Below are 26,738 nucleotides of genomic sequence, written 5' to 3'. Positions count from 1 at the left end.
TCCCAGCTCTGCTGACAACCTTGTAGCCAGGCAGAGCCCCCACTGGACCTCAGGTTCCTCCCTCAGGATTACTCTTAGAGATTACCCAGAAAATCTTTTACTTGCTAACTCTGATTCCCAGTGAGAATACCCTGTTGGATTTTCATCTGAAGAAACATTTGTTGCCAAAAATCCAAGATGGATGAAACATGGCCTCCAATGACTCTCTGGTTCCCCTCTTCCTTGGCTCCAGATGAGAAAGAAAGTATTAATCTTTGGATTTTTCCATTGCTTGTGGGCTCCCAGCCACACCACGACCACCTTCTTTCTATCCAGTTTCCAAACCTTCACTCCCACTTCTTCCCCAACTTCCTGGAAGCCAAAGGCAGAAAAAAGCCCTCCAGTGGTGGCTTCCAAACCTTGCTGGGCGCCTGAATCGCCTGTGAGGTTTGTTAAGAGTAGGTATGCCAGAGCCCCACCCCTGCAGACACTCACTTGATAGAGGTGGAGGCCAGATGGATACAACTGTAATAATTTTCCCTCCCACCTTGCAAGTGGCCTTCTCTGATCATCCTATTTTTAAATTGCAACTGCCGCCAACCTAGGCACTCCCTCCCCTCCTTCCCTGCTTTATTTTCCACCATGGCACTTACTACATAATTTGCATATTTATTTAGTTTATTGCCTTCCCTGCTGCCCCACCTCGGCCTCTAGAAGGAAGGAAGCTCCATGAGGGGGTTTTGTTTGTTTGTTTTGTTTACTGCTGCATCCCCAGAGCCTAGAACAGTACCTGGCATATAGTAAACGTCAAAAATAGTTCTCAAATGATGCCTGAATTCCAGAGACAGTGTAGCCTAGTAGTTAAGCGCACAGAGTCTGGCAATAGACTTCCTGGGTGGAAATCTCAGTGCTGACACCCACTGGCTATATGACTTGTAAAAGCAACTTCAAAGGAAGTTACTTTAAGCTTTCTACACGTAGGTTTCCTCATTTGTTACGCGAATGAAAATAATGCCTACCCAAACTAGAGAGCCTGTGTTAAATACCACCTCCACCACTCACAAACAGCGTGGCCTTTTAAAATCGCTCTGTGCCTCAGTTTCCTCAACCGTAAACTGATCAACCACTATCCCGGGGACGCCACGAACATCCCTTCCGTTAGTGGCCTAGGAGCCTGGAGCTGGAACCAGCCCTCGCAAGAAGGGTCCAGGAAGGCGGGAATGTGGTGAGGTAGAGTGGTGGGAAGCTGAACTGATCGCCAGCAAAGTGATCAGTTCACAGGCAAGTCCTGTGTTGGGGGGCGCGGGGGTGGGGAGCAATGCGCCTTGCCCTCCCTAAGCCTCTGGGAAAATACCTAGAGGCTTAGGCTGAGAAGAACGAAAGCGGAGAAAACTTCCCCTCACCCATCTGGGAAATGGGCTCGGGCCAACTGCTGACTTTGCGCTCGCTGGCGCAGCTCCCTGCGGAACCCTGGGCGGGGAGGGAGGCTGCGAACATCTGGTGGACATTTCTGAGAGAGCGGCTGCAGCGGGGCTGGGGGAAGCAGAGGTGCACTTGTACGCACGTGGGGCCGCGGGGGAGGCCGCTCCCCGGGCCCCTCGGTCCTGTTCCCCTCGCCCTCTCTCGCAGCCCCTTCGCCCCCACCCCCAGCCCTTCGTTTTCCCTGCTCTGACCCGCCGGGCCTCGTTCACTGGCGGCCTCGCCTCGCCAGAGGGCACCCTCGATCTGCCGGAAAAAAACGCCACCATTTTTTTCCAAGTCCCTGGAGCATCTCCAAGCTTCAGCAAGCCACCCGACTCCAATCTTGTCAATGAAGAATCGGGGCCAGGATCGCCGCGGAGCTGAACCCACCTCCAACCCCGCTCCCAGGCCGGGCGTCACCCCCGCGGAGGGTGGGCACGGCCGCCCCTGCCCAGGCCCCGCGAGCTCCCCTGACCCTGCCCAGTGTCCCGCCTGGCCCGGGGGCGGCCCGGGACTGGGGGCCAGGGAGGGAGCGAGAGACAGGCCGAGGAGAGGACCGACTGACAGCTGGCGAGAGCGCGAAGGAGTTGGGGGAGAAGGAGGGAGGGGATTCACCGGGAGTAACTTTCCAGAAAAACAGTCAACGTGTAGCAGGAGTGACTCCAAGAGGGGAAAAAAAGTTCAGTTACCACGTCGAACGAGAGGACTCGCAAAGTATTTTTCAAATGGGCTCGGCTTTTCCTGTGCCTGTTTAAAACATTAAAATCGTGCAGCAAACGAGGCTGCGTGCGCTGGTCCCTCCCTCCCCCACCCCGGCCAGAGACGTCATGGGAGGGAGGTATAAAATTTCAGCAGAGAGAAATAGAGAAAGCAGTGTGTGTGCATGTGTGTGTGCGGGAGAGAGAGAGAGAGAGAGAGAGAAAGAGAGAGAGAGAGAGGGAGAGGGAGAGAGGAGCAGCAGGGGCAGAAAGGGAGGGAAGCAGAAAGCCAAGTCCGAGGGAAGGAGCAGGAGAGGCTAGAAATAGGGGAAGGAGCCTGAGAGAGGAGCAACAGCTTTCCGGAGCAGGCTGCACTGAACTGGCTGGCTTCTACTTGATTTTTCTTTTCCTTTTTATTTTTTAAAGAGAAGCAGGGAACAGAAGCAATGGCCGAGGGAGAAGACAAGCCGAGGTGCTGGTGACCCTGGGCGTCCAAGTGGATTATTGGGGCTGCTCTCCAAGGGCCTGTCCTCCCGGCCTTCCAATTGCACATAAGCCCCCTTCCCAGCCAATGAAGACGAGAGGCAGCGTGAACAAAGTCATTTAGAAAGCCCCCGAGGAAGTGTAAACAAAAGAGAAAGCATGAATGGTGTGCCAGAGAGACAAGTGTGTCCTGCGCTGCCCCCACCTTTAGCTGGGCCAGCAGCCTCCCAGCCCTGCCTCTCCCCACCTACTCACTGGTGATCTGACTTTTTTTTTTTTTTAACATTTTTTTTTTCTTTTCTTTTCCATTCTCTTTTCTTATTCTCCTTCGGGGCAAGGCAAGGATTTTGATTTGGGGCCCCAGCCATGGTCCCTCTGCTCCTTCTTTAAAATACTCACTTTCTCCCCATCGCCAAGCGGCGTTTGGCAATATCAGATATCCGCTCTATTTATTTTTACCTAAGGAAAAACTCCAGCTCCCTTCCCACTCCCAGCTGCCTTGCCTCCCCTCCCAGCCCTCTGCTTGCCCTCCACCTGGCCTGCTGGGAGCCAGAGCCCAGCAGAACCTGTTTAGACACATGGAGAAGAAACCCAGAGCTGCAAGGCACACAGCCGGCTTCTTCGTGCTCAGGGTTGCCAGCGCTTCCTGGAAGTCCTGAAGCTCTCGCAGTGCAGTGAGTTCATGCACCTTCTTGCCAAGCCTCAGTCTTCGGGATCTAGGGAGGCCGCCTGGTTTTCCTCCCTCTTTCTGCACGTCTGCTGGGGTCTCCTCCTCGCCAGGCCTCGCAGCCCCCCTGGCCTCTCTCCCCGGCTCGCGCATGAAGATGCACTTGCAAAGGGCTCTGGTGGTCCTGGCCTTGCTGAACTTTGCCACGGTCAGCCTCTCTCTGTCCACTTGCACCACCTTGGACTTCGGCCACATCAAGAAGAAGAGGGTGGAAGCCATTAGGGGACAGATCTTGAGCAAACTCAGGCTCACCAGTCCCCCCGAGCCATCGGTGATGACCCACGTCCCCTACCAGGTCCTGGCCCTTTACAACAGCACCCGGGAGCTGCTGGAGGAGATGCACGGGGAGAGGGAGGACGGCTGCACTCAGGAAAACACGGAGTCGGAGTACTATGCCAAAGAAATCCATAAGTTCGACATGATCCAGGGCCTGGCGGAGCACAGTGAGTCCACATTCTCTATGGGCTGTCTGCTCTGGAGGGTCTGAACTGGAGTAGGGAGCTCCACAGAGGGGGGCCTAGCGGTGGCCACACGCCAGGGTGCCCCCGGTGCATCGGCACCAAGGCGCAGTAGGTGTGATGCGCGGTTGGGGCTGGGTAGGTGGGTGGGAAGGGAGACAGAGCCATTCTGGGAAGAGCCGGGTGCTTCTGGGAGGCCAGGAGCCTTCGAGTTGAGTGGCTTGCTGAACTCATCACATCTTTGAGTTTAATTGGGAATTACAGTGTGCTGTCCCGTTAACCTGTGTGCGTGAGCTGGCACATGCACAGATAGGTAACTGTAGGCACAGAGGTGCCCTTACAGGGCAGGGCTGCTCTCTGTCAAGCCCTTCCGTTCCAGGAGTGTGGAGACCTCTGTCTTCTCCTTGCTTTTCACAACTCATCGTGACACGTCTCCAGTTCCATTTTTCCAGTTCTTGGGAAGAAGGGTATACTTGCCCCAAATTAATGTCTGTCAAGCTTTTTGAAGCCCAGCTTCTTGCTGTCTAGGCCCTTCAGTCTACGCCACACACGTGACCCACGTGAGGTGTGTGTGGGGGGGAGAAGGGTACGTACCTATGTTCACGTCTGCACGTGCTTTAGGACGATGTGTGGTCTCGCTCTGTACGGTAGACAGATTCGTGTGCTCAAAATGGGTGTCTTCCAGGCCTGTGGACACGGGGAAAGTAGGGCCATGGCTCTGGATGTGCAGATGATTGCTGCAGGCCCTTTTGTGTCTGCGTGTCATGGGAAGAGTGGGTGGGAGGGATGGCTGTGGGTACAGAGGGGACGTGTGTCTGGAAGTGCGTCCTCCCGAGAGGCTCCTGTCTGTGCCGAGACCCTGGGAGGCTTCTGGGTGAGCTGTCTGTGTGTTTGTACACGTGTGGAAGTCATGTGTGTTTACTGAACGGGGATTTAAAAAACCTCAATACAAGAGAGAGAGATTTGGCAGATGTTGAGAAACTGACAGCCCAGGAAGGAGGAATGTGAGCCACTCGTGGGCCAGAGACTCTGGGCGCAGCGCTGTTTGCTGTTCCGACCAGCAGGTGTCCTCGCCACCCTGACTACCTCAGCCTCTGCTCACCTGGGAGGTGGGCAGTGCTGGGAGGGGGGCGGGAGGGTGGGACAGAGCAGGCAGGGTGAGGGTGGCCAGCAGCAGGGGGACTGCAGAGGTTGAAAGGAACCTGGCTAGAGAGAAGGAAGAGGAGTGGGTGGCTGATGGGTGGCTGAAGGTGCCAAAGGCCCCGCTGGGAGCTGACCCACACCAGGCCCAGGAGCCTGTGGTTACTGGCGAGGGGTTTCCACTCCCGTTTCCTGTGGCCGCTTGGAGTGCCCAGCCTTAGGATGTGGCTACCATGTGGAGTGGAGGCGGAGGATGAGGCAGTTAGTGCTCCCTGCCTAGGGGCTCCTCTGGGTGGGGCTGATTCAGGGTCTGCCAGGGCCCTACAGTTCCCAGAGGCACCAGCAGCTGGATGGCTGAACCCCCAACCCCCTGGGCACCCATGGAGGCAGGAGATAGCAGCTCCAAATGTCGGAGGAGGGTAGAAAGCTGAGGCCTGCAGGAGAGGTCTGAGGAGAGTCCAGGGTGAGAGGGAAGGACTCAGACCTTAATGATCCGGGTCAGGAGGAGGAGTCCTGGGGAGGAGGGATTCTGAGTCACCAGGGCCCACCCCGCTTGGAATCCTGAACTGAGAATGAATGAGCCAGATAGAGGGAAGGGCACGCAGGTGCCAGTGGACATCAATTTTGTGCAGACACTTGGATCAGAAATGGTGGATAGCCTTGGGAAACGCCAGGGCAGGCCTGCACAGATGCTGGGCAGCTCCAGGCTGCAGCGCCAGGACCTTCAGACTGTAGCCGGTGGGGGTGGCCTTGGGGCCAGGGAGCCGTGGTCAGGTGGGGAACAAACCCGCCACAGTGAGCAGGATGCTACGCCGGATATCGTGGAGGGGCCAGGGCGCAGTGGGACACAGGTAATGCCAGTGAGGTTCGCAGGTGCCAACAGGAAGCAAGCCCAGACTCTCTGCAGCTGCTGAAGGTGACACAGAGGCTGAGCAGACACAGCCTGGGCCCACCCTGCAGCTGGTCAGGTGCTGAGCCAGCCCCGGAGAGGCAGACGCACAGGCACACTAATTATAAAGAAGGCAGTGGGCAGATGCAAATGCCCAGCAGATGCTGAGCGGGAGCAGAGTGCCGTCACAGAGGCTCGGGGTGAGGGAAGCCTGTCTGGAGATCATGAGGGTGCACAGGGGCTGGTAGGGGATCTGTGGTGGGGCACTGGCAGGGTCTGGGTGCAGAGCCTTTGCCGGGGAGGTGACGAGATTGTGTTCTCTTCTACATTTCATCACCCCCAGCCCTTTGCCTCGCCTAGTGTACAGGCACTGGGAGGGAAATGACAGCAGGAGCTGGGGCAGGAAGACGGGGTGCCCGGCGAGCAGAGTGCAGGAAGGAATAATTTCCAGTGGCTCAGGAGAAAGGGCACCAAGGCGAGAGCAAAGAGGACAGAGCCCATCCTCTGGCTCTGCCCTGTCAGATAGGTACCTTGATTTCCCTATTAAAATACGGAGGATGCTGAAACATGCATCACTTAAGTCATTGGCCCAAAAAGAGCAGGGACTCTAACCTGGACATTCTGCCTGCAGAATGCGTGCTGTTAGGCACTAATGCATATGTGTAAAATATGGATTTTAAGTCCCACGTTTAACCTTTAGGCTCTAATAGAACTTTGGTTTACAACGTGAACAAATCCCACGATGGACCAAGCAGGAGGAGATGGGAGCTGTCATCTCAGCAGCCCCGGTGGCGGATCGCACAGGGATGACTGGGTGTGTGCTTCCTTAGCTCTGCCTATTTTTTTTGGCCGGGAGATTTGTACTGCCACAAACATTCTCCCAAATTCAACAAAAGGGTTTTCTTTATCTGCTGAAGAGTCTCAAGCAGGTTGAGCAACTATACCGTGTGGAATTGGGCACGTCGCCTCTCTGAGCCTCAGTTTCCTCCTCTGTAAGTTAGAGAGAGTCTCTAAACTCTTTGAGCTGGAACAATTTGATGTGTCCATCTGGGCTGATTCAACGCAGCCTCTGCTAGGGGGTGAAGGCCAGACTCTGCAATCCCTTTTCTAATTCTCTAGGATTTTGCTATGGGGAGTAAGTAGAGGCTTTCTCTGACCCACGTGGTGGGGAAGGACACAGCTTTTTCAGTTCCGCTGTCATCCTTGTCATCAAGATATCACCGGTGTAGGTGTCATTTTAACTCCTGGCTTGTAATTATCTGTGTCTGGCGGCAGACTCTTGTTTTCATCCCAGAGCAGCGCTAAGACAGCCAGCAAACCCCATAGTTCCTGAGCAAAGAGAACGCTTGAGATTTCAGCCTTTCTTTTCTGGATGCTACATTTAGATTTTATTCCTCCTGAAAATTAAAAGACGTTTCATATTGAAAGAACTCGTTTGTTCTAAGTGCCAGTGCCCTCTGCACACTAGTCAGTGTTTCTCCAAGGGGGTCCAGAGGCTAGAGAAATGTGGATTCCCAGGCCCCCCACCCCACAGTATCAGAATCTTAGGGGGGAGGGGGTCCTGGGGCATCTGTATTTTCAACAAGCTCTCTATTGATTCTTAAACTCCCTGAAGCTTAAGACTCAGTGAACTGGGGCAAAACCTTTCCTCAGAGGGTCTGCAAACGCAACTGCCCACAGAGGCCAAGCAGCTAATGCAAATGATCTAGAAGAAAAGCCACAACATACACACCGTGACAAACTGCACAGGACACTTGGCCTCAGGGTCATGGGGAGAAGAGGGTGTGTAGGGGTGGCTGGTGGGGGTGACCTGGAAGTGCGCCCATCCCCATGAGAGAGGCATCTACTGCTCAGCTCTCACTGAGTTTTGCATTTAACCATGTGGGCCCAGCTTGACTAGATCTTACCGTTTCCCAGAAGAGCAGAAAATCTGGATCTTTGTGTGAAATTTCCCAACTTTTAACATGGGCTTAAAATGTTTATGGGCTTCTAATTCAAAATTTTAAAAAATGATGCATTGGCTAAACGACATGTCTCAAGCATTGAAAGGTTAACCCACTTAAAGGTTAACCCACTTAAATTTTAAGTCATTAAAGCTGTGGTTTCTCAAACTTCCAGAACATGTGGAAGCCATGGTACCCTTTGCAGAGCACTCTAAACTGGGGTTCTCAACCCTGGCTGCACATCAGAATCATCTGGAGAGCCTAAAAAACAGAAAAGAAAAGAGCTCTGGACACGCCCATTCCGATGGAGTCAGAGTCTCTGGCGAGTCTGGCGTGATCTGTCGTTAAGGCTCTCCAGGTGATGCTAATGTACGGCCAGGACAAAGAAGGACTGCCACGCTGATACATGTGGTCCCATCCTTGGAACCAGCAGTCATGTTACCAGCGGAAATGATGCATGCAAGCAAAGGCACATGTCGGAACCCAGGTGTCTCAAAACATTTTAAAAGGCGGTGGTCTAAACATGGTCAGCGATTTCCAGGTTTTTCCATGAATACTCTACTTGAATATTCTTTGCTTATTTTTCTTTCCCTATAGCAAAAAAGAGAAAATGGCCTCCATCGATATATATATTTCTTGTGCAATGGAAAAAGTTGGTCATAATTTAATTTGTAAAGGTGGACCCCCTAGTCCAGCTCTCGATAATACTAGTGTTCTGCAGAAGCATGGCTTAACCACAAAACTGCCTGGGAGTTGGCTCCTGTCTGAGGCGTAGGTTGGTACTCTAGGCTCATTTCGTGGAATCCTGCCACATTTTGCTGGTGAAACCATCCCTCCCCTAGATGATCTCTCAGGGCCCTCCAACGTCCAGAGTCTCCACTTCAATGGATGACATCAGAAGACCTGGGTTCAAATCTCACCTCTGCCACCTACTAGCTGAGTGACCCTGGGAAAATCATTTAACTTTCCTGACACTCACCTTTCTCGTTTGTTAAATAGTGAATTTTATTCTCATTCTCCTCAAGGATTGTCAGAGTCAGATGAGTTAATAAAAGCTCTATGAAATGGAAGGTGATGTTACTGCATTTTTAAAATTTATGCTCTGACTCATCCACAAATTTTTTTTCTGCTGTTTCTCCCCAGATCCCTCCAGTACATAGTTGTATCCTTTAGTTGTGGGTCCTTCTAGTTTTGGCATGTGGGATGCCGCCTTAGCGTGGCCTAATGAGTGGTGCCATGTCCGCGCCCAGGATCCGAACCAGCGAAACCCTGGGCCGCCGAAGCGGAGCGTGTGAACTTAATCACTCGGCCACGGGGCCAGCCCCCATCCACAAATTTTTTAAAACATCATTATTCTTCAATGTTTTTAATTGCTAAGAAGGTTATATTTACATTTTCTTTTCTCTCCTAGGCAATTGTTTTTTAATCGCTAACAATTGTGTCTGAGCTTTGCTTGTTAGTGTCCATTTGTGTGACCTTAGCCAGGATCCCTCTGAACATCAGTTTCTTCATCCGAAGAGGATTTCACTAGACGATGCCTAAAGTTCCTTCTAAGTCTATTAGAAATCTGTAGATCTCAATGATAAAAATGACCCTTCCCACCTCCTTCTTGAAATATCCTTGAAATGCCCACCAAGAGGAGTCCATCACAGGGAACAGATGTCTGACTGATGGGCTGGAAAAACCAAGGAAGAGTGGTCACTAGGGTGTCTGAGGGCCCTCTTAGCTCATCGCGCCCCCCATCTCCTGGCTTGCCACTCTTTTGACTCCTCCGGCCCTCCTCGCTGGCACGTGGCATTTTCCATCCGCTTTTTCCTTTCACAGCAATGCATGCATTGTGCTGACGTACTGTTGATCCCCTCTGTCAGCAGTTACTGGAGGTACTATTGGAACTGAAGCCATATTGATGACAGCTCCTTCAAAAACCAAGTATGTCAGTACTTCAGAGGGTTGCCAGTCCAAGTAGCTTATCCATGTCCAGAAGGTTACAAACTTGCAAACTTAAAAACTAAATTGCCGTCACGATTCCTCTTTCTGGTTCTATCTGAAATGGCTTAGGGAATAGTTGGCAGTACTTGTCCTTTCAAAGCCAATTATTAATCAGGGCTTCATTAGCTGGCATTCACACATTTGTTTTCCTAACATCTGTTCCATTAATTTTCTAAGAACCAGTGTCAGGCCCACCAGATGGCAATTTCCAGAAACACTCACTCCCCCTTTCCTAAAGATCAGTAGCACATTTGCTTGTTCCAGGCCTCTGATCCTTCCCGCCTTGTCCATGACTTCCCAAACCACCCCTCGGGGTGATTATGAGCTCATTCCAGCCATGTCCATTATGTGTGGAATCTGGGTCTATGAGCTTGAATTTCAACTTCTGGCTATTGTTACCATTTGTGTAGAAAGTTTTTCTCTGGGTGTTAATGCTGCTCAGACCTTGAGGTTGTAGAGTGTACAGGAGCAAAGACAGGATCTTTCGCTTCCCTTTCTCTGACTCTGAGGGGTGGGAAAGCATTTGCTGCCTTCTGTCTTGTGGACAAGGACGAAGAGGCCAGCAGGGTGACCGAGGCTGGCACAGCGTGTGCTGTCAAGGAAAGAAACCCTTCGAGAGAAAGGAGCCAATAGTGACGGACCAGCTCGGTCTGAAGAAACATCTGTGTGTCTGCCAGGCTCGAGGTATGGGCTCTTTGCCATACCAGGGCTGTCTCGTTAGGTCTAAAACACGGTGTTGATAATGTCACTGCACTGCTCTAACACTTTCCATGGCTCCCTATTGTTAATGGCCTAAAATCCAACCCCTCAGCCTAACATTTCAGCTTCCCACAGGTGGTTACCAGTCTGCTGTCCTGACCTCGTCTCGGGCTCTAGCCTGGCTGCCTGGGGTCCCTCTTACTTGCATTTCCTCCCCTCCCTGCCTTTGCTTCCAGCAGTCCTTCTTTGTAAAATTTCTTTCCTCTCCATCCTCAAACTCTTTCCTCCTGCAGGACCCAGTTCAAATATCACCTCTGCCGTGAAGTGCTCTCTGCTGTCTTGCTCCTTCTCTTTGCAGAAACTCCTGGGCTTCTCCAAAGGCCTGCCAAACTTTCCCTCTGGTCCTGTTATTTGGGTTTAGGTATTAATAACCTCCCCTTGGTATTAATCTCTTTGAAGGCAGGGCCGTGTCTATTCATTTTTGCTTCCCCGTGAGCACTATCCTTGGCACATAGAATTTGCTCAGCACACAGTCAATAAATGAATGAATGAATGAATGCCCAAATGAACAAACACATGAAATGAATCGACTTGTATGAGACGATTAAACTACTAGGGGCAGTTGCTGCTATCTTTTGAGAGTGTATATTTTCTAAAAGAGTAGGAAAAGCAGGCTGCAGAGCCTGCCAGGGTTGGGATGTCAAGGCAATGGGAGGAGGGGTGATTACATTTGACCGGCCAGTCCTAGTGCCATGTCCTGGGGCTCCGAGGTCTCCCTGCTCCTCACTCAGGCCTGTTTGTGATTCCAGGGCCACCAAGGATCTTCCTCCTCTCCCACCTTTAGATCTGAGGCCTCCAGCCTCTAGGAAGGTCACAGTTGGGACCTTGGCCACTTGGCAGGTGTCTGTTGGCAGCACTGTGCTCCTGTGGGTCCCACTCATGTTGCCCCTCTCCCCGCTGCTTTATCTCCTAGATGAGCTGGCCGTCTGCCCCAAAGGAATCACCTCCAAGGTTTTCCGCTTCAACGTGTCCTCAGTGGAGAAAAATGGAACCAACCTGTTCCGAGCAGAATTCCGGGTCTTGCGGGTGCCCAACCCCAGCTCCAAGCGCAACGAGCAGAGGATCGAGCTCTTCCAGGTGAACTCCCTTCCAGAACAGAAACCTCACAGATGGGAAAGCCAGCCCCCTTGCCCTATCAGACCTCCACGCGGCGCAGAGTTCAGCAGACCTGGGTGTGAATCCTGCCTTCTCTGGGCCTCACTTTCTGTATCTGTGTCCGTCATTAAGAGGGTTGAAAGAGTTGGGGTGCTTGAAGGAGCATTCAGGAACTTCTGGTTTCCTGTTGCTTCCCTCCCCTGCCCTCGTGCGTTGTGATGTCTCCTGCAGTCCTCCGTCCTGCCCTTGAGCACTTACTCCTTTCTCTGCCCTGTGTAGATACTCCGGCCGGATGAGCATATCGCCAAACAACGCTATATCGGTGGCAAGAACCTGCCCACGCGGGGCACCGCTGAGTGGCTGTCTTTTGATGTCACTGACACTGTGCGTGAATGGCTCTTGCGAAGAGGTAGGTCGACTCTTAGGTTGAGCCTTATGGAAGGAACCTCAGGTCCCTTGGTCTTTCATAAAACAGAGGGAAGAGGACAGAACTAGAGGAGCCACGGATCTGGGTTCAGAGCCGAGCTCTGCCGCTGACTCCATGTGTCCTTCATCCATTCGCTCATCTAATGCTTATTAAATGCTCGCTCTGAGCTGGGCCTTGGGGATGCAGCAGTGAACAAGACACGTGTGGCTCTAGATCTCAGGGGGCTTTTGTTCTGATGGGAGAGACACCTAATAAACAAGTAAACATATTGACGAAGAGGAATTTCAGATAATGTAAGTACATGAAGAGCAGAAAGAGGGCAGTGTGATAAGGAGTGGCTGGGGTCCAGCATTACATGCTCAGGGAGGGTCTCTGTGAAGAAGGAGTTTGAATCGAGATCTGAGTGATGAGAAGCAGCCAGCCCGTGGAGGTCAGGATAAATGATGTTCAAAGCAAAGGAAAGAGTGGGGCCCAGGCCCTCAGGTGGGAACAAGCTTGCTTTGTTCCAGTAACAGCAAACAGACTGGTGTGGCTGGAGTGGAGTGAGCGGGGGGCTCAGAGAGGTCACTGGGGCCATATGACTTAGGACCTCTAAGGCCCTGATCAGGTTTTAGGACTTGGAAAATTCCAAGTGTGATGAGAAGTCCTGGGAATGTTATAATCAGGCCTGGGGATGTGGGGGGAGGTGATTTGGTTTACATCTTTAAAACACCCCTCTGGTTGCCATGAGGTCGAGGGAAGAAGCGAGAACAGCAGTTGGGGGCAGGAGCTGAGGTGAGAGCATGGGGTCTTCGCTGGGGCAGTGGCAGTGGGCATGGAGACGGTGTGGATTTGTTCTGTTTTGGCAGTAGAGCCAATCAGTAGGCTGATTAGGTATGGGGTGTGAGGACACAAGAGGAGTCTAGGATGACTTCTAGGAGTTCGGACTCAACAGCCAGGTGGGAACACTTACTGAAATAGAGGAGACTGGGAGAAGAGCAGGTTTGGGGGAAAGCTCTGTTTTGGCCAATATAGTGTGAAAGGCTTGGTAGTCATCCAAGTAGAGCTGTGCAACAGGCATACCAAACATCACCCATCCTAAATGTCTCACCCACCCGCTCTGTTTCCTCACCTGGAAAACAAGGTAACGGTGCCTCCCAGTCATGCTTCCCAGAGCTGTCTTAAGGACCTCTTGTATTTGGGAGAACTTCGTGGCTTTCAGCCTGTTATACAAGAGAAAGCTTTTATTGGGTCAGATAAGGAAACTGAGGCCCAGAGAAGTTGAGCGACTTGACCAAGGTCACCCAGCCTGAACTAGAACTGGAGTCTCCTGACTGACAGTCACGGTGTCTCAGGATACCACGCTCTACTGTTTCTCCCCTCTTTGACTTGGTGGTGCTGCCTGGTCTGAGCTCAGTGGCTGGGGTACCTGTGGCCGTCCCATGTCTTCCTTCTCTCCTTCTTGCAAAGAGTTTTCTACTGTCATCAGCTGCCCTAGAGCCACAGTCCGTCCACACACTGATGTCCAGAGTCCCTGGGGCAGGTGGGTCCTTTCTTGTCCTTGATGTTTTAGGAAACTAGAACTTAAAGCTCTAAGGCAGAGATCACAAACTGTGTGGACTACATATTGTTTTAAATTAACTAGTGGTCAACAATTTTTGTTTCTGTTTTTACAATCAGGAGATTTCACATAAAACCTGCGCTTCTAGCTCTTCTTGAAAAATTGGAAGATTTCTGGTACTGATCCACTAGAGATATGTAGTGGCCACCTCTTGAGGTGGGACATGCGTTTTTCATGTCCCCACAGGCCCCACCATTCCCCAGTGTTCCCCAAGAATGAGGCTGGCAGTCCCTATTCAGGATGACTTGCTGGCTCGCTTTGCTCATTTGCATAACCTGCCTGGGCCGTGTAGGCATCCGAGTTTGCAGGTCCCCATCGAAGAGGCCTTGCCTGTAGACTGAGCTGGCAGCTCATGGGCTGGAGGTCTTCCCCAGCTCCAAGGGTGCCCAGGAATTCCATCCTCTCTCTCCGACTGAGCACGAAGGCAAAAGCCTAGGACAGACCACGTGGATCTGCTGACAGCAGCACTGCTGGGAATTCTGACTCAGACAGCCCTCCGCCTAGAGCCCGCCATGGCCACAGAAAGAAGAGGCCGGGGAAATTAATCTCTTAGCTTCCCTGTCTGATTTTGATCAGCTCCACCTGGATGTCTTTGAAGCCCTGGGCACTTGAAGGAGTTCTTATTTTCACAGCTGCAGCACTCAATGAGAAGTTTGCATCGAGAATGATTTCCATCCTTGAGACATCAAAAAGATAATTTCGTAATAAAACCTATGGGTCCCCCACCCACCATCCCCACCGCTGCCAACTCTGAGGTTAGTTCTTATTAGAACCTTCAGTTCCCACTCAGACAGCTGCGCCGCCCCTCGTGCGGGGGATCACACCCAGATCTTGGCTTATGCGGAGCTCAACAGTCTCTTCAGAGGTCGTGGCCCCAGACGAGGCAGCACATGGACTCCAAATGGAACGCTTGGTGGTGGGGACTGATGAGGAAACTGAGTCATACATATGGTCTTGGATTCATTCAGCAAACATCTGAGAGCCTACTGTCCACCAGGTTCCCAGGCTGCCTTCTGGGTCCAGAGCTGGCTGGAGCCCCATCCAGGGTTGGAGGCCCAGGCCCTCAAACGCTTGTGCTGTTGCTCCACACAGTCTGTGGCTTCTCTGTGTGCAGGGCCAGGCCTCCCCTAGCTGGGCAGAGTGCATGCCCAGCCGCATGGCTCAGGACAGGGGGTACTCTGGGAAAACACAAGCTTTTTGCATCTCAGCGAATATGTGGGCGTCTTCCTTGGTGGTCTCTGTTGGGCCTTTGTTCCCATTTGTTTCTAACAATTAGGAATGTGGCTCTGACATCAGGCTGCCTGTGTTTGCATCCTTGTTCTACCACTTACTGGTTGGGTACCGTGGGCAAGCCATTTAATTTCCCTAAGCCTCAGTGGTCTCATCTATATAATGGGGTAATAATAGTTCTGACTTTGTGGGATTATTCTGGAGATTAAATGAGTTAATGCATGTGAAGTCATAGAGCAGAGCTTGACATGCAGTAATACTCAACAAATGTTGGTGATTATTGTCATCATTCTCTGAGCCTTCCACCTAGACAAAGCCTGTTGGGTAAGCCAGGCCATCATCTCACACTTACCACCTATACTCCAGCCCCAACTCTCCCCAGCACATCTGTCTGCACCTTGACTTTGCAACTCACAGAGTCCTAGAGCTTGTCCACTCCGGGTCTCCGCTGGCCCCCCTTCAACCCTCTGACTCCTAGGAAGTGTACTGTTTTATGTAGCCCATTTGAGTGACTCCAGCTCCTTCTTCTAGCTGCCTTAAACCAGGAAGAAGACCCTTCTTATGCCTCCCTCCCTCCCTCTCTGTTCACTTCTTGTTCTCTGGCTGGGGCTCAGCTTCCTTGTTGTATTGGCCCCTTTGCTCCCCACCCGAGCTAACCTTCTAGAACAGAGATCTTCAAGCTCAGCAGGTATCAGTGTGTCCCAGAGACTCCCTGACTTGGGGTAGAACAAAGAGGCTGGGCTCCGGAGTTTATGGAAGAAGGGATAGAGTTGGTTTTTAACCAATAGGACTGGGACGTCCAGGTCTGCCTAATGGTGACTGGAATCTCTGGGCTTGGGTGAATTTGCCCATGAGAAGGATGCTGAGCTGGCCTGGACTCTGGGTTTTTCCCTGATGACACTAGATTTCAGGAAGACTGCAGCTTGGCCCCAAGGCTGGATGCTCACACAGAATGAGGAGTGGCCTCAGGGAGAAGTAAATCAATCAGCAACCTGACATGCTGACCTTGGCCCCAGAGAGGTCCATCCCCTGTGACCTTTCCTACACCTGACCACAGCTCACTGCTGCCCCAGGATCAACAGAGCTTCCCCAGTTGAGTCTTACCCACCAGAATTGACATGATATGAGACCTTACCTGGTTTCCCTGCATAAAATACTGAATTCAATTCAAATCCCACCTCCTTTTTTTTGCTGAAGAAGATTAGCCCTGAGCTAACATCTGTGCCAGTCTTCCTCCACTTTATATGTGGGTGGCCACCACAGCATGGCTGATGAGTGGTACAGGTCTGTTCCTGGGATCCAAACCTGGAAACCCAGGCTGCTGAAGCAGAATACACTGAACTTAACCACTATGCTACGGGGCTGGCCTCAAATTTTTCCCGTCTTATTCTTACTTTTCTCCTTCCACTTTACTCAACCCTTTTTACTGATTTTCTTGCTTCCCCAATTTTAGTTTCCAAAACACCTCATCCCACAACTAATAGGAGAAAGGGCCAGAGCTGGCCTTGTTGCACCAGAGTGTCGTCACCAAAGCCTGGCTCCTGTAGGCTTCCTCAGGCTGCTCTCTCTGAGCTCGTGTCCTCTGGACCCTTGTCCACAGCCCCCTGCTATCTCCTCCGGCCTGTTCTCTCATTTCACAACTGTCTTCCTGAGCTGTTCGTTCTCCCTCAGGTAGCCACCACCTTCCCAACTTCCCCACTGAGGTGAACGAGGATTCCCAAAGAAGAAACCACCACGTAGCTTTCAGCTCCTATGTCCTGTTCCTCACGGAACGTATGGCCGAGTGTGACCGTGATTTTCATTGTCTCTCCTCTGGAGTCTGCCACTCGCTCTCTGTCTACAATCAGATCCCCGGTGGAAATGCTGGCATCTCCCACCGGGACCGAGTCTGCTGCGTGTTTGCAGGTGACCTGATCTCACATCTCTTCCTGAGTTTTAATCCTGTGGCTTAGACTGAGCCACCTTCCTCCCGTCTTGTGGCCCTTTGGGTTGTGGCCTGTGAATGACTGCTTCTCTGCCTCAAAGTTCTTCAGTTTTGCCTCTCCCGGGTCTCCCCCCGGGAGACCACCGCCTCTTCTCATCATCCTTCCTCAGCAGGTTGGCTTGAATATCTCCTCTCCCAACAAGCACCTAGGTGGCACGACTGTTTTTTTCCTTCCTTCGTCTATCCTCATTCTTTTGCCCCGTGGTAGGCTGGTAACTTCTTCCCCATACCATCCTTTGGTATCTAGATGACTTTGGTAAGTACATGACTATTAAAATTCTCCTTCATCATGCCCCATTTGGTTGTTCATAATATAACAGGAGTACATGGAACGTGGCAACATGAGCATGCAGGTCTGCTCTAGCTTCAGCAGCACATGCTGTCTCCTCGGACCCTCAACATAAGGCAGCCCTGTGATTGCCCATGGCAGCAGAGGCCTGGCCCTCCCATGCATGGGTGGCAGGTACGCTTCTCCATCATCAAAGTGCTTTCTCACCAACTCTGTGCCTTATTTTGCAGAGTCCAACTTAGGTCTGGAAATCAGCATCCATTGTCCATGTCACACCTTTCAGCCCAATGGAGATATCCTGGAAAACATTCACGAGGTGATGGAAATCAAATTCAAAGGTAAGAAAATGGATGTGTGTGGTAGGGTAGGTAGGGGGCGTTAATGAGGCAGGAGAGAACGGGAGACCCCTACCAGACCCCAAGAAGAGGAACCAAGCTCCCTCACAGAGATAGCCATCTAGTTTGTACTTGAGTACTCTGCTTTGCCCCCAAATCGGTGAGTGTGACTTTCAGTTTATAGATATAGGGAATATATTAGCATTTGGAAGACAGAGTTATGCTGGTAAGAGCCATGAAATAATGTAGGCAAGCCTCTCTCTCTGAGCTCAGTAGTAAAATGGGTCTGGGAGTACCTTTCACAAGGTTGTCATGCAAATTACATGAGATAACAAATGTAAGACACAGGGCCACAAATGCTCAACCAACAATAGTTGTCTTCCCCGTCCCTGAAAGAAGTGGATTCTGTGGCCATGAATATGAGTCCCCTGACTTCTGAGCCTTCAGATGTTGCCCAGGCCACCTGCTCCTTGCCCAGGAGTCACTGGGGTTTGAATGATTGCTTCAGGGCTAGGATATTCGTGTTGAGATGGCAAAATAGTTGAGAGTCATTTCCGGTTTTCCAACATTTGTCTAAGGTGCTCAGCCCAGACAATCTCTGGATTTCGGGGAAGTTCTCTGTTCCTTTCCTAGTCCCATTTTGGACAATTAAGGCACACCTGAGGCCAGGTGGTTGGTCATCAAATCAACCAAGTCGAAGCCTGAGGTCAGAGTCTTGTCTGGAAAAAGGTGCAGGCCTTTCTTGGCTCCCGGCCCTGGGCAGTCTCTTATCCTTCGAGGGCTCTATTTCAGACCCTATTTTCTTTAAAAGCCAAGGATCTCACATCTTAATCACAGAACCTCAGAGCTCAGAAGACCTTCGAAGTCCTTACCTAAAGGCCAGGTTAGGACGAAATCATCCCATTTCAGTGAACAGTTAGTTTGTTCATTAAGATTTTCAGAAAAGGAGATTTGAGATCCAGGCCTCCCATTTACCTCACAGTCCTGGTGTCCCTTCCTGAGGTCCATGGCCCTCCAGTCACTATGCAAATTAAACTCCTTACGTTCCTGTCCTTGGTGGAGACAGACAACAGCTGTCTGTCTGTCTCCAAACAGATCTCCTTTTAGTTGAGACTCTTTCTAATTCAATCTTTAGTCTTTTCCTTTTCAGATGAAATAGCAAGTTTTCTTTCCAGAATTTGTTTGCTAAGCTGTTTCTCATACACTTGAGTATCTCGTCTGAGTTTTATAGTGAACAAACTTTTGAAACTATAAATGCAGTGTCAGTGTTAACAATTATTCATTCCTGTTCCTCTGGCTCCCGTTCAAACTCTCTTAAATTGTGACACTTCTGATTCTAAGTGGGACTTCTGTGCTATCTTGACCAAGTCAGAGTATAAGAGGAAACTCACACCCTGGGATTCGAAGTCTCAGAATCTAAACTGACAACCGGAGGTATGTGTTAGGTGGCCACCTAGTGACACGGATGCTTCATGGATCCCTGACGATCCCCAGGAAGCATCTCAGGAAGGGTTCTCTGTCCTCCGGAAGATGTACGCACAGGAGTCAAGAGGGGACCCCACCAGGGGCGTCCTGCGGGTTCCTTTGATACCAGTCCCTCCACCCAGTCTTCCCCTTCCTGCAGGTGGACATTAGCCTGAAGCTGCCCCGCCTCCCCTGCCTTCCTCGCAGATGGCACCACCCCTCCTCCTGAGCACTGATGGGACAGGATAGGATGAGAAAGCAGCCCGCAGGCTGCCTTCCTTAGACAGCAGATTGTCACCTTCCTTCCCTTCTGCAGGTGTGGACAGTGAAGATGATCATGGCCGTGGAGACTTGGGGCGCCTCAAGAAGCAGAAGGACCACCACAACCCTCATCTAATCCTCATGATGATTCCCCCACATCGGCTGGACAACCCGGGCCAGGGGGGTCAGAGGAAGAAGCGGGCCCTGGACACCAATTACTGCTTCCGGTGAGCCTGGGCCCACTCAGTGTCCGTGAACTCCTGAGACAACATTTACTGTGTGCCTGTCATGGGTCACACCCCAGGCCTAAGTTGTGCTCAGCTGAGCGGCCCTGATGCTTTCACAAACATCTCCAGGAATAAAGACTTAGAACTTTGCTTTTCTGGGAGCCCCACTGTTTTTCTGCAGCCCAGCTCTGTAAGGGCCTGGATGAAGTAAATGAGGAGGAGAGTGTTGCTAAAATGGTTTGGATTGGAGAGGCTTGGCTGAAACCTCTCCATGGTTTCCATGTTTTAAAGTATTTGTAGGGTATGTTGCCTGGTGGGGAGATTAATGCCGGAACTTCCATTAGAGAAGTGCTCAGGACCCTGTGAAGGGTCCAAGGATGCTACTGATGAGAGAACATAGGGCAGTCTCCATTTGCAAGGGGGAATTTGAGCTAGAGAAATTAGTGAACTAATTCAGAAATAGTTGGGTAGCCACTGTAAAGAGAGAAAAAAGACAGAGTCTCTTCTATTATTTAGCTTCTCATTTATAAGGGAGGGGCATGATAAAGCATACACAACAATTATAAAAGGTAGAAAATGACCACATCCATGAGACGGTCTGAAGGATAGAGCGCTTTAAGAATTTGGAGCAAGGAGCCCATCTGTAGATGCAGGAAAGCCTTCAGAAGGGTGTGGAATTTGAGCTGAGCCTTCGAGGATGAGTGAGGTTTGGGAATGTAGGGATACAGGAGGAGGAAGCCCTTCTGGTAAAGGAAGGTACATGAATGGGTCCATTTGCCTGGAGAGGAGGATGCCTGACCAGAGCTGGGGAGAATGAACTGGGAAATCTTTAGATCTAAAACCATGTCTTATGGGGAACAACTGAATGAACTAGAGATGCTGAGCTTGGGAACAGAATGTATAGGAGAGGCAGTACAGTTGCCTCCATCTGAAGGCTGGCACACAGACTTGTTCTATGTGGCTCTTAATCAGTTAGGAATGAATGCTCTTGGCTGCAAGTAACAGTGGCTTAAACTCCAGGAGAGTTCTTGTTTATAAGAAGCCTATAGCAGCAGGCTCAGGGCTGGTCTGGCTGTGTAATTATGCCATCGAGGACACAGGCTTTCCCTCTCTCCAGTCTGCCATGATTAGTATGGTGGCTTTTCATCTTCTTGCTTATGGTCACAGTGACTGCTAGAGCTCCAGGCATCCTGTTCATGCTCAAGACAAGAAGAACAGGGAAGTGGCAGAACCAGCAGCTTTCTTCTTCCATCTGTGACTTTTATAAAGGATCAACTATCTTTGCCAGAATTTTCCCTCACCCCCTGCATACTTCTCCTTATGTCTGATTGGTCATCGTTGGGTTACATGACCACCCCTAGCTGCAAGGGAAGCCAGGAAAACAAGCATCTGGTGTTCTAGACTGTAATGGGAGATGGTAAGGGAGAAGAGGGGTAGGAATGGCTATTGAGTAGATAACCAAGAGTGTCTGCCATGGTTCACCCTTGGAACCTACAAGAAGCCAGATTTTGGCCAGTAGCTGCCTTTGGAAGTAGCAAGTTCTAGGTCTCAGCAGATTTTGAACCACAGGCTGGATGCCCACTTGGCAAGGGGCCTGCCCAAATGGATTTCTGCAGACAACAGAATTGAAGTGGCCTGATGGTCACAGCTGGGGTGATCTAAGAATCAGGAGTCTAATAGAAGGATATGCCTCGTTTTGACTCGGCCTCTAGATTTGGTCTAAGCAGTCATCTACTGTACTATCCAAGCTGCATGAGCTTCAAGTTCATTTCCGGTTGGGTGCACATTAGGGAGGTAACAATAAAACCAACCTCAACAAAGCTGGGTTGGCTAGTAACTTTCAGTGGTTTTATGTAGAGCATGTTAAGTCTGTTTTGATTTGTGATGTAAAAGGGGCAGGGCCACTTTTGCCTTTTTTCTCTTCATGCATCATCTGTATATGCAGTTATGTCCTTGGGATCTGGTCTTCAGCACAGGAAACTGCCTGTATGGTTTATACAGCTCAGTGCACTTGAACCTGGGAGTCCATTGATTAGAGCCACTCTTAGGATGGCCAGGAAGGACTCCTCAAGTGCAAACATGAGGGCCATTTCTGAAGTCTGTTATCTTGGTGGTTTCCTTTTAGGTTGATTTTCTATAAATATTTTTTGTTTTAGCAACTTGGAGGAGAACTGCTGTGTGCGCCCTCTCTACATTGACTTTCGACAGGATCTGGGCTGGAAATGGGTCCATGAGCCTAAGGGCTACTATGCCAACTTCTGCTCAGGCCCTTGCCCGTACCTCCGCAGTGCGGACACAACCCACAGCACGGTATGGAGCAGGGCTCATGCCACACGGGGCACTGGGGCTGGCTGGCCAGGCCGCTTGTTTAAAAGATTGCTTGAAGGACTGAATGTTGCATGAGCGAATAATGACCTGGGGTGAGTAGGATCCCTTTGGTGAAGGGTCTGATCTTGGCACCCTGGCCCAACTCTACTTGATCACATTCTGCCCTTTAAAATTTCTTCCATAGTTTCAACCAGACTTTTTATTTGTTCTGTCTAAAGCTTTTGGTACCATGGGAGTTAATTAGCGGTCACAGGCTACCCTGTATGTCAGAGATGCACATGGCTAGCAAGGAAGTGGGGGCAGAAAGGCTGCCATCAGTTACAGAACTCTGGTAATTCCAGCCTCTTGGATGTACAAGAGTTATTTTGAAAGACAATGTAAAAAACACAGAAGCAGCTAATATGAAACGATGGGGAGAGACAGGGAGTGAGAGGGAAGTCCATGACTCTGAAACTAGCTTGTTCTTTCCCTCAGGGGGAATCAAAAATAGGGGGTTAATTGGTGAAGCAGGTTTCCTTATAGCTCATTATTACCACATCCTGTCTGGGCCCCCATCCTCTGGCATTTACTAAACGGCTCAAGGCAATGTTTAGTGAGTATGTTTCTCGCCAAGTGACCAGTTACAGCTAGGAAGACCAATGTAAGAGTGTTTTCTTCAGAGCAAAGAGAATTTCCTCATCAATTTAAAGTCACCCAATAACTGTTACATGCCTAAACTGATAAGGCTCAAGCAGGTGGCGGGTGTTCTACATTCTCCCTTTCTGGATGGACAGCAACTAGTCCACCCAAACTGCCCTCCACCAATCCCTCTGAAATAGCATCGATGGCCAGTTTACTACGTGCTCAGCCTCTGGAGCAGCCCCTGGAAAAAGTGTGGCTTTCCAACCTCTAAGTGATGCTTCCCTCCCCAGGTGCTGGGACTGTACAACACCCTGAATCCCGAAGCATCTGCCTCACCTTGCTGTGTGCCCCAGGACTTGGAGCCCCTGACCATCCTGTACTATGTCGGGAGGACCCCCAAGGTGGAACAGCTCTCTAACATGGTGGTGAAGTCCTGTAAGTGTAGCTGAGGCCCCGCCTGTGACGTTGAGAGAGGAGAGAGAAGTGCCACTGCCTGCCTGCCTGCTCCTCGGGAAACACAAAAGCAACAGACCTCACCTAGAGGCCTGGAGCCACAACCTTCAGCTCCAGGCACATGGCTGAGATGGAGGTTCCGGAACCTCCTGGAACATTTCTCTTTCTTGCTGGCTCTGAGAATCACTGTGGTAAAGAAAGTGTGGGTTTGGTTAGGGGAAGGCCGAACTCTTTAGAACACACAGATCTTCTGTGACATAGACAGAGGTGGTGGGGACAGAGGAAGAGGGATGACAAGTCGACACGTCGTGCAGCAGTGGGATTTGGGATATCCTAGGGAGGACGAAGGGCAGAGAATGGCCAGGACAGGGCCAGACTGGAAGACACTGCTGAGCTGAGGTCAGCTTTGCTCATCGCTGCCCCTCATCTGCTCTAGGGAATCTGGACTACGTTATACAAGGCAAGCATTTTTCTTCAGACAGGTTACCAAGACAAAGTCCCAGAATTGTATCTCACACTCCCTGGGATTCAGGACAAATCTGTTCTTTTTGCAAATTTTCCCCTTGACATCAATCAGCATCAAGGGTCATTACAGGGAGAAAATCCAGGTAATGTAGTTCCAGGGCCGTCACCTATACTGGGCCCTGTGGATATGCTGAACTCAGAAGCAGAAGGTGGGAATTAACCCTCTCCTGTCTGCCCTCTGGGGGCCTCCTCTCGCCTTCTTCCTCCCCTTGGACATCTGGCTAGACACCTTCCAGGTCAGGGTGCACGTGTCTGGATCTTGGGTCTGTGCAGCCTTGGGGCCATGTGGGTTCTGCCCTCGCTCCCCAAGACCCTGTGCTCATCTAGTGTTCCTGGAAGCAGGTGCTAAACATGTGAGGCACGCGGGGAAGTCGACATGTGCCACACAATGACTTGGCCCCAGATGCATAGACTGAGGTATAAAGACAAATACAGATATTACTCTCAAAATCTTTGTATAAATAAATATTTTTGGGGAATCTTGGATCATTTCATCTTCTGGAAGATTGTTTCTAGAACAGTAAAAGCCTTATTCTAAGGTGTAAGTCTGACTGGATAAATACCCTTAATTACTCTTTTCATAACTCCACGTCGACATCTACCAACCAGAGGTAACTGGAACCTGGGGTGGAGAATCTCGAACATCGAATACATTGCTTAGTGTGAACACCTGGGACAGTGCACACTGCGCTGCCTTCTGCCAGCTTAGAAGGCTGCACTGGTGTTTGTATTCCCTTCCTTTCTCAGAGTATATTATTCTCAGACACACAGAGGCAGTGGCTCAGATTTGTAGAAAGTATACGAATTTAACTGTGGGCAGGGTCACGGTGTGAACTCTTGCATATGGAAATGTGTTGGTGTGTACATTCACTATAAATTACCAACATCATTATTTTTGAAAATCTCATCTCATCCTCCAAATCAGTTGAGAATTAGAGAAACTGTCTGCGGAAAATGGCCTGGGAATATAAGGCTGATACTGTTATCAAGTTGAGCCTAAAAGTGCTCGCCAGGGACCCCTTTTCAGACAGTGGGCCTCTTGTCAGGAATTCGGCAATGTGAGAGAACAAGAAAAGGACAATCCTGTAGTTCTCTTTTGAGGTCATAGATCCCAGAGCAATACAGAATTCTATTGTGGTATCAACGTCCACCTGAAGCAACTGTCTGCAATGAGTGAGGAACCATCTAGAAGCTCCTGAAAAGCATGTTCCTTGGGGCCAGCCCGGTGGTGCAGCGGTTAAGTTCACACATTCCGCTTCATGGCCCAGGGTTCACAGGTTCGGATCCCGGGCGTGGACCTACGCACCGCTTATCAAGCGGTAGCGTTCCACATATAAAATAGAGGAAGATGGGCACGGATGTTAGCTCAGGGCCAATCTTCCTCAAAAAACAAACAAACAAATATGTTCCTCTACTGAAATCACTTTGCCCCTGGTAAAAAAAGTCTATTTGAAGCTAAAATCTTCAGGGTGAAGGATGTGTACAATATGTTCGTCCCTCTGTGTATGTGTGTGTAGGCATGTGTGTACCTTGCTCCTTCTGGAGTTCTCCCACACTGAATTCCTGAGTTTGGTTACCAAGCCAAACTCAAAGGGCTTCTCTCTGGCTTTAGCCCATGTGGCACCCATTTACTTCCAGTGCACTTCAGGGGCTATGTCCCCGCCCTAAACGCAGGCTGGGCAGTTGGGTTCCATCTTATCCCAGGGAGGCAGAGGCATTCGAGAGGGGATGCAGCAGGCCTAGCTCCTCGCCCGTGGCCACTGCTACCCAAATTTCAGAGTCTATCCATTTAGAGAAGTCATTCTCAAATTTCAGGGCCATGAGATTCATCCAAGTGTTTACTGAAAATGTGTAATTTCAGGCTGCAGCTCTAGAGACGTCTTTAGGACTGGGGGTAGTGTCCAGCCTGCCTAAAAACTACATTTTGGGAAGCAGTGCATTTATACCTGACATCATTGGTCCTTACTCGAGGCTTAAATAAGGAAGAGGGAAATAATCTTTCCAGCCCTAGAATAAACTTTCCTTTTTATCCAACCTCATATGACATCACTAAAATGTTGGCCATCCTAATGAACCAAGGCAACGAGAAGTGTTTCCTGAAGTATCTCAAAGAAAACAGAACACGCTGTGATTCCAAACCTTCTTTTTATGTTAGAGCTCTATTCTTATCTTAATCAGCAGATATAAATACGGGAGGGGTCTGCAGTCCAGCCTCCCCATTCCACATGTCATTTACAGGCACTACAGAAACTTGAACCATTCTGTCCGTCTTCAAAAATACACGCTTGTTTTGGGGAAAGGTAAGGAGGGACACTGCTGTTGAAAGGAGGATCGTATGATCTGTCTGGTTTATTACCAAGAGAAGTCCAGTGCCAGTAACAATGACTTGAAAGTACTTGAGTCATGAAGGGGGAGATCTGGAGTCCGGTCTTGTGCCTGATCAGCACACGGTGAGCACACTAAGCAATTAGCTTGAGGACTCAATTTTGATGGTTACCTAGGGCCATTCCAAGCACTCTAGCTGGTCTAAAAGTCCTTTGATAGGGCTCATAGCTTCTTATCCTTTCTCACAAGATCCATATGTTGAGTCTCCCTAAACATCTTATTTCCCAAGTCTACACATCAGCAGGGGACTATGAAGGAATTCGAATTTGCCTCCTAACCAATTCACAACCAAGTTAGCAAACGGTTAAGATGGTCCTCACACTCTACCCAGAAGCCCCATTAGGATGGGACGCATCCTCTCTTCTCTCCTGCAATCGACAGACTTCATCCTTCACAAGCAAACAAAACACTTCAATGTGCTCAAACCTGTGTTCATTCGCTAAGAAGGCAATAAAGTCCCTTTTCTCTCTGCCTTTTTGGGTGTCATTTTTCTTTTGAGGTTTCACTGCTGAGTCTTTAGCATCCTGTAGAAACCCCAGACTCTGGATTCTCACCCTGTAACTCCCTAGGGCAGCTAAGTCAATTCTTCAGTGGGCTCTGCAGCCACCTTTCAACCTTTTCTCCAGCAGAAGCTGGAGAGGAGCTGGGACAGACGAGGAAGCCAGAGCAGAGTTTTAGTGGAAAGCAGTCAGGGGCCGTGCCGCATCACTCTGATGAGCTGTTTAGGTAAACAAGGTGCAACTGGATACACATTCACGTGCCACCGGAGGACCTGTCTGTTGTGGTCTGATAACGGAGACATTTGCACACAGCAGCTTCCCAGGGGCGGGAGCCACCCGTGGGGAACAGCCTGGACCCACCATCTGCTGAAACTGAATGTAAGAATAAAATATCTCTTTCTAGCTCACATTTCTAAAATGAAGTTTAAAAAATTGCTCAGCAATGAAATAAAAGGAGAAGTTGGTCCCATTTCAGTCTTGTTTGCGAA

The 26,738-nt window shown here is 50.3% G+C and overlaps 1 protein-coding gene across 1 annotated transcript; it reads left to right on the top strand.

Annotated features, from left to right (window-relative positions):
* Positions 1 to 1,468: 1,468 nt before the first annotated feature.
* TGFB3 (transforming growth factor beta 3) lies at positions 1,469 to 26,222 on the top strand. The gene is made up of 7 exons (XM_008527102.2): positions 1,469 to 3,791; positions 11,440 to 11,603; positions 11,901 to 12,030; positions 17,382 to 17,489; positions 19,267 to 19,438; positions 21,595 to 21,748; positions 22,678 to 26,222. Exons 1-7 carry the CDS (start codon positions 3,440 to 3,442, stop codon positions 22,834 to 22,836), a joined length of 1,239 nt encoding a protein of 412 aa, XP_008525324.1. The 5' UTR covers positions 1,469 to 3,439; the 3' UTR covers positions 22,837 to 26,222.
* Positions 26,223 to 26,738: the final 516 nt, after the last annotated feature.

Source organism: Equus przewalskii, chromosome 25, assembly GCF_037783145.1.
Source record: "Equus przewalskii isolate Varuska chromosome 25, EquPr2, whole genome shotgun sequence".
Taxonomy (NCBI): Eukaryota; Metazoa; Chordata; class Mammalia; order Perissodactyla; family Equidae; genus Equus; species Equus przewalskii.
The sequence above is the reverse complement of the archived record's forward strand: the minus strand, read 5'-3'. Positions and strand labels throughout refer to the sequence as shown.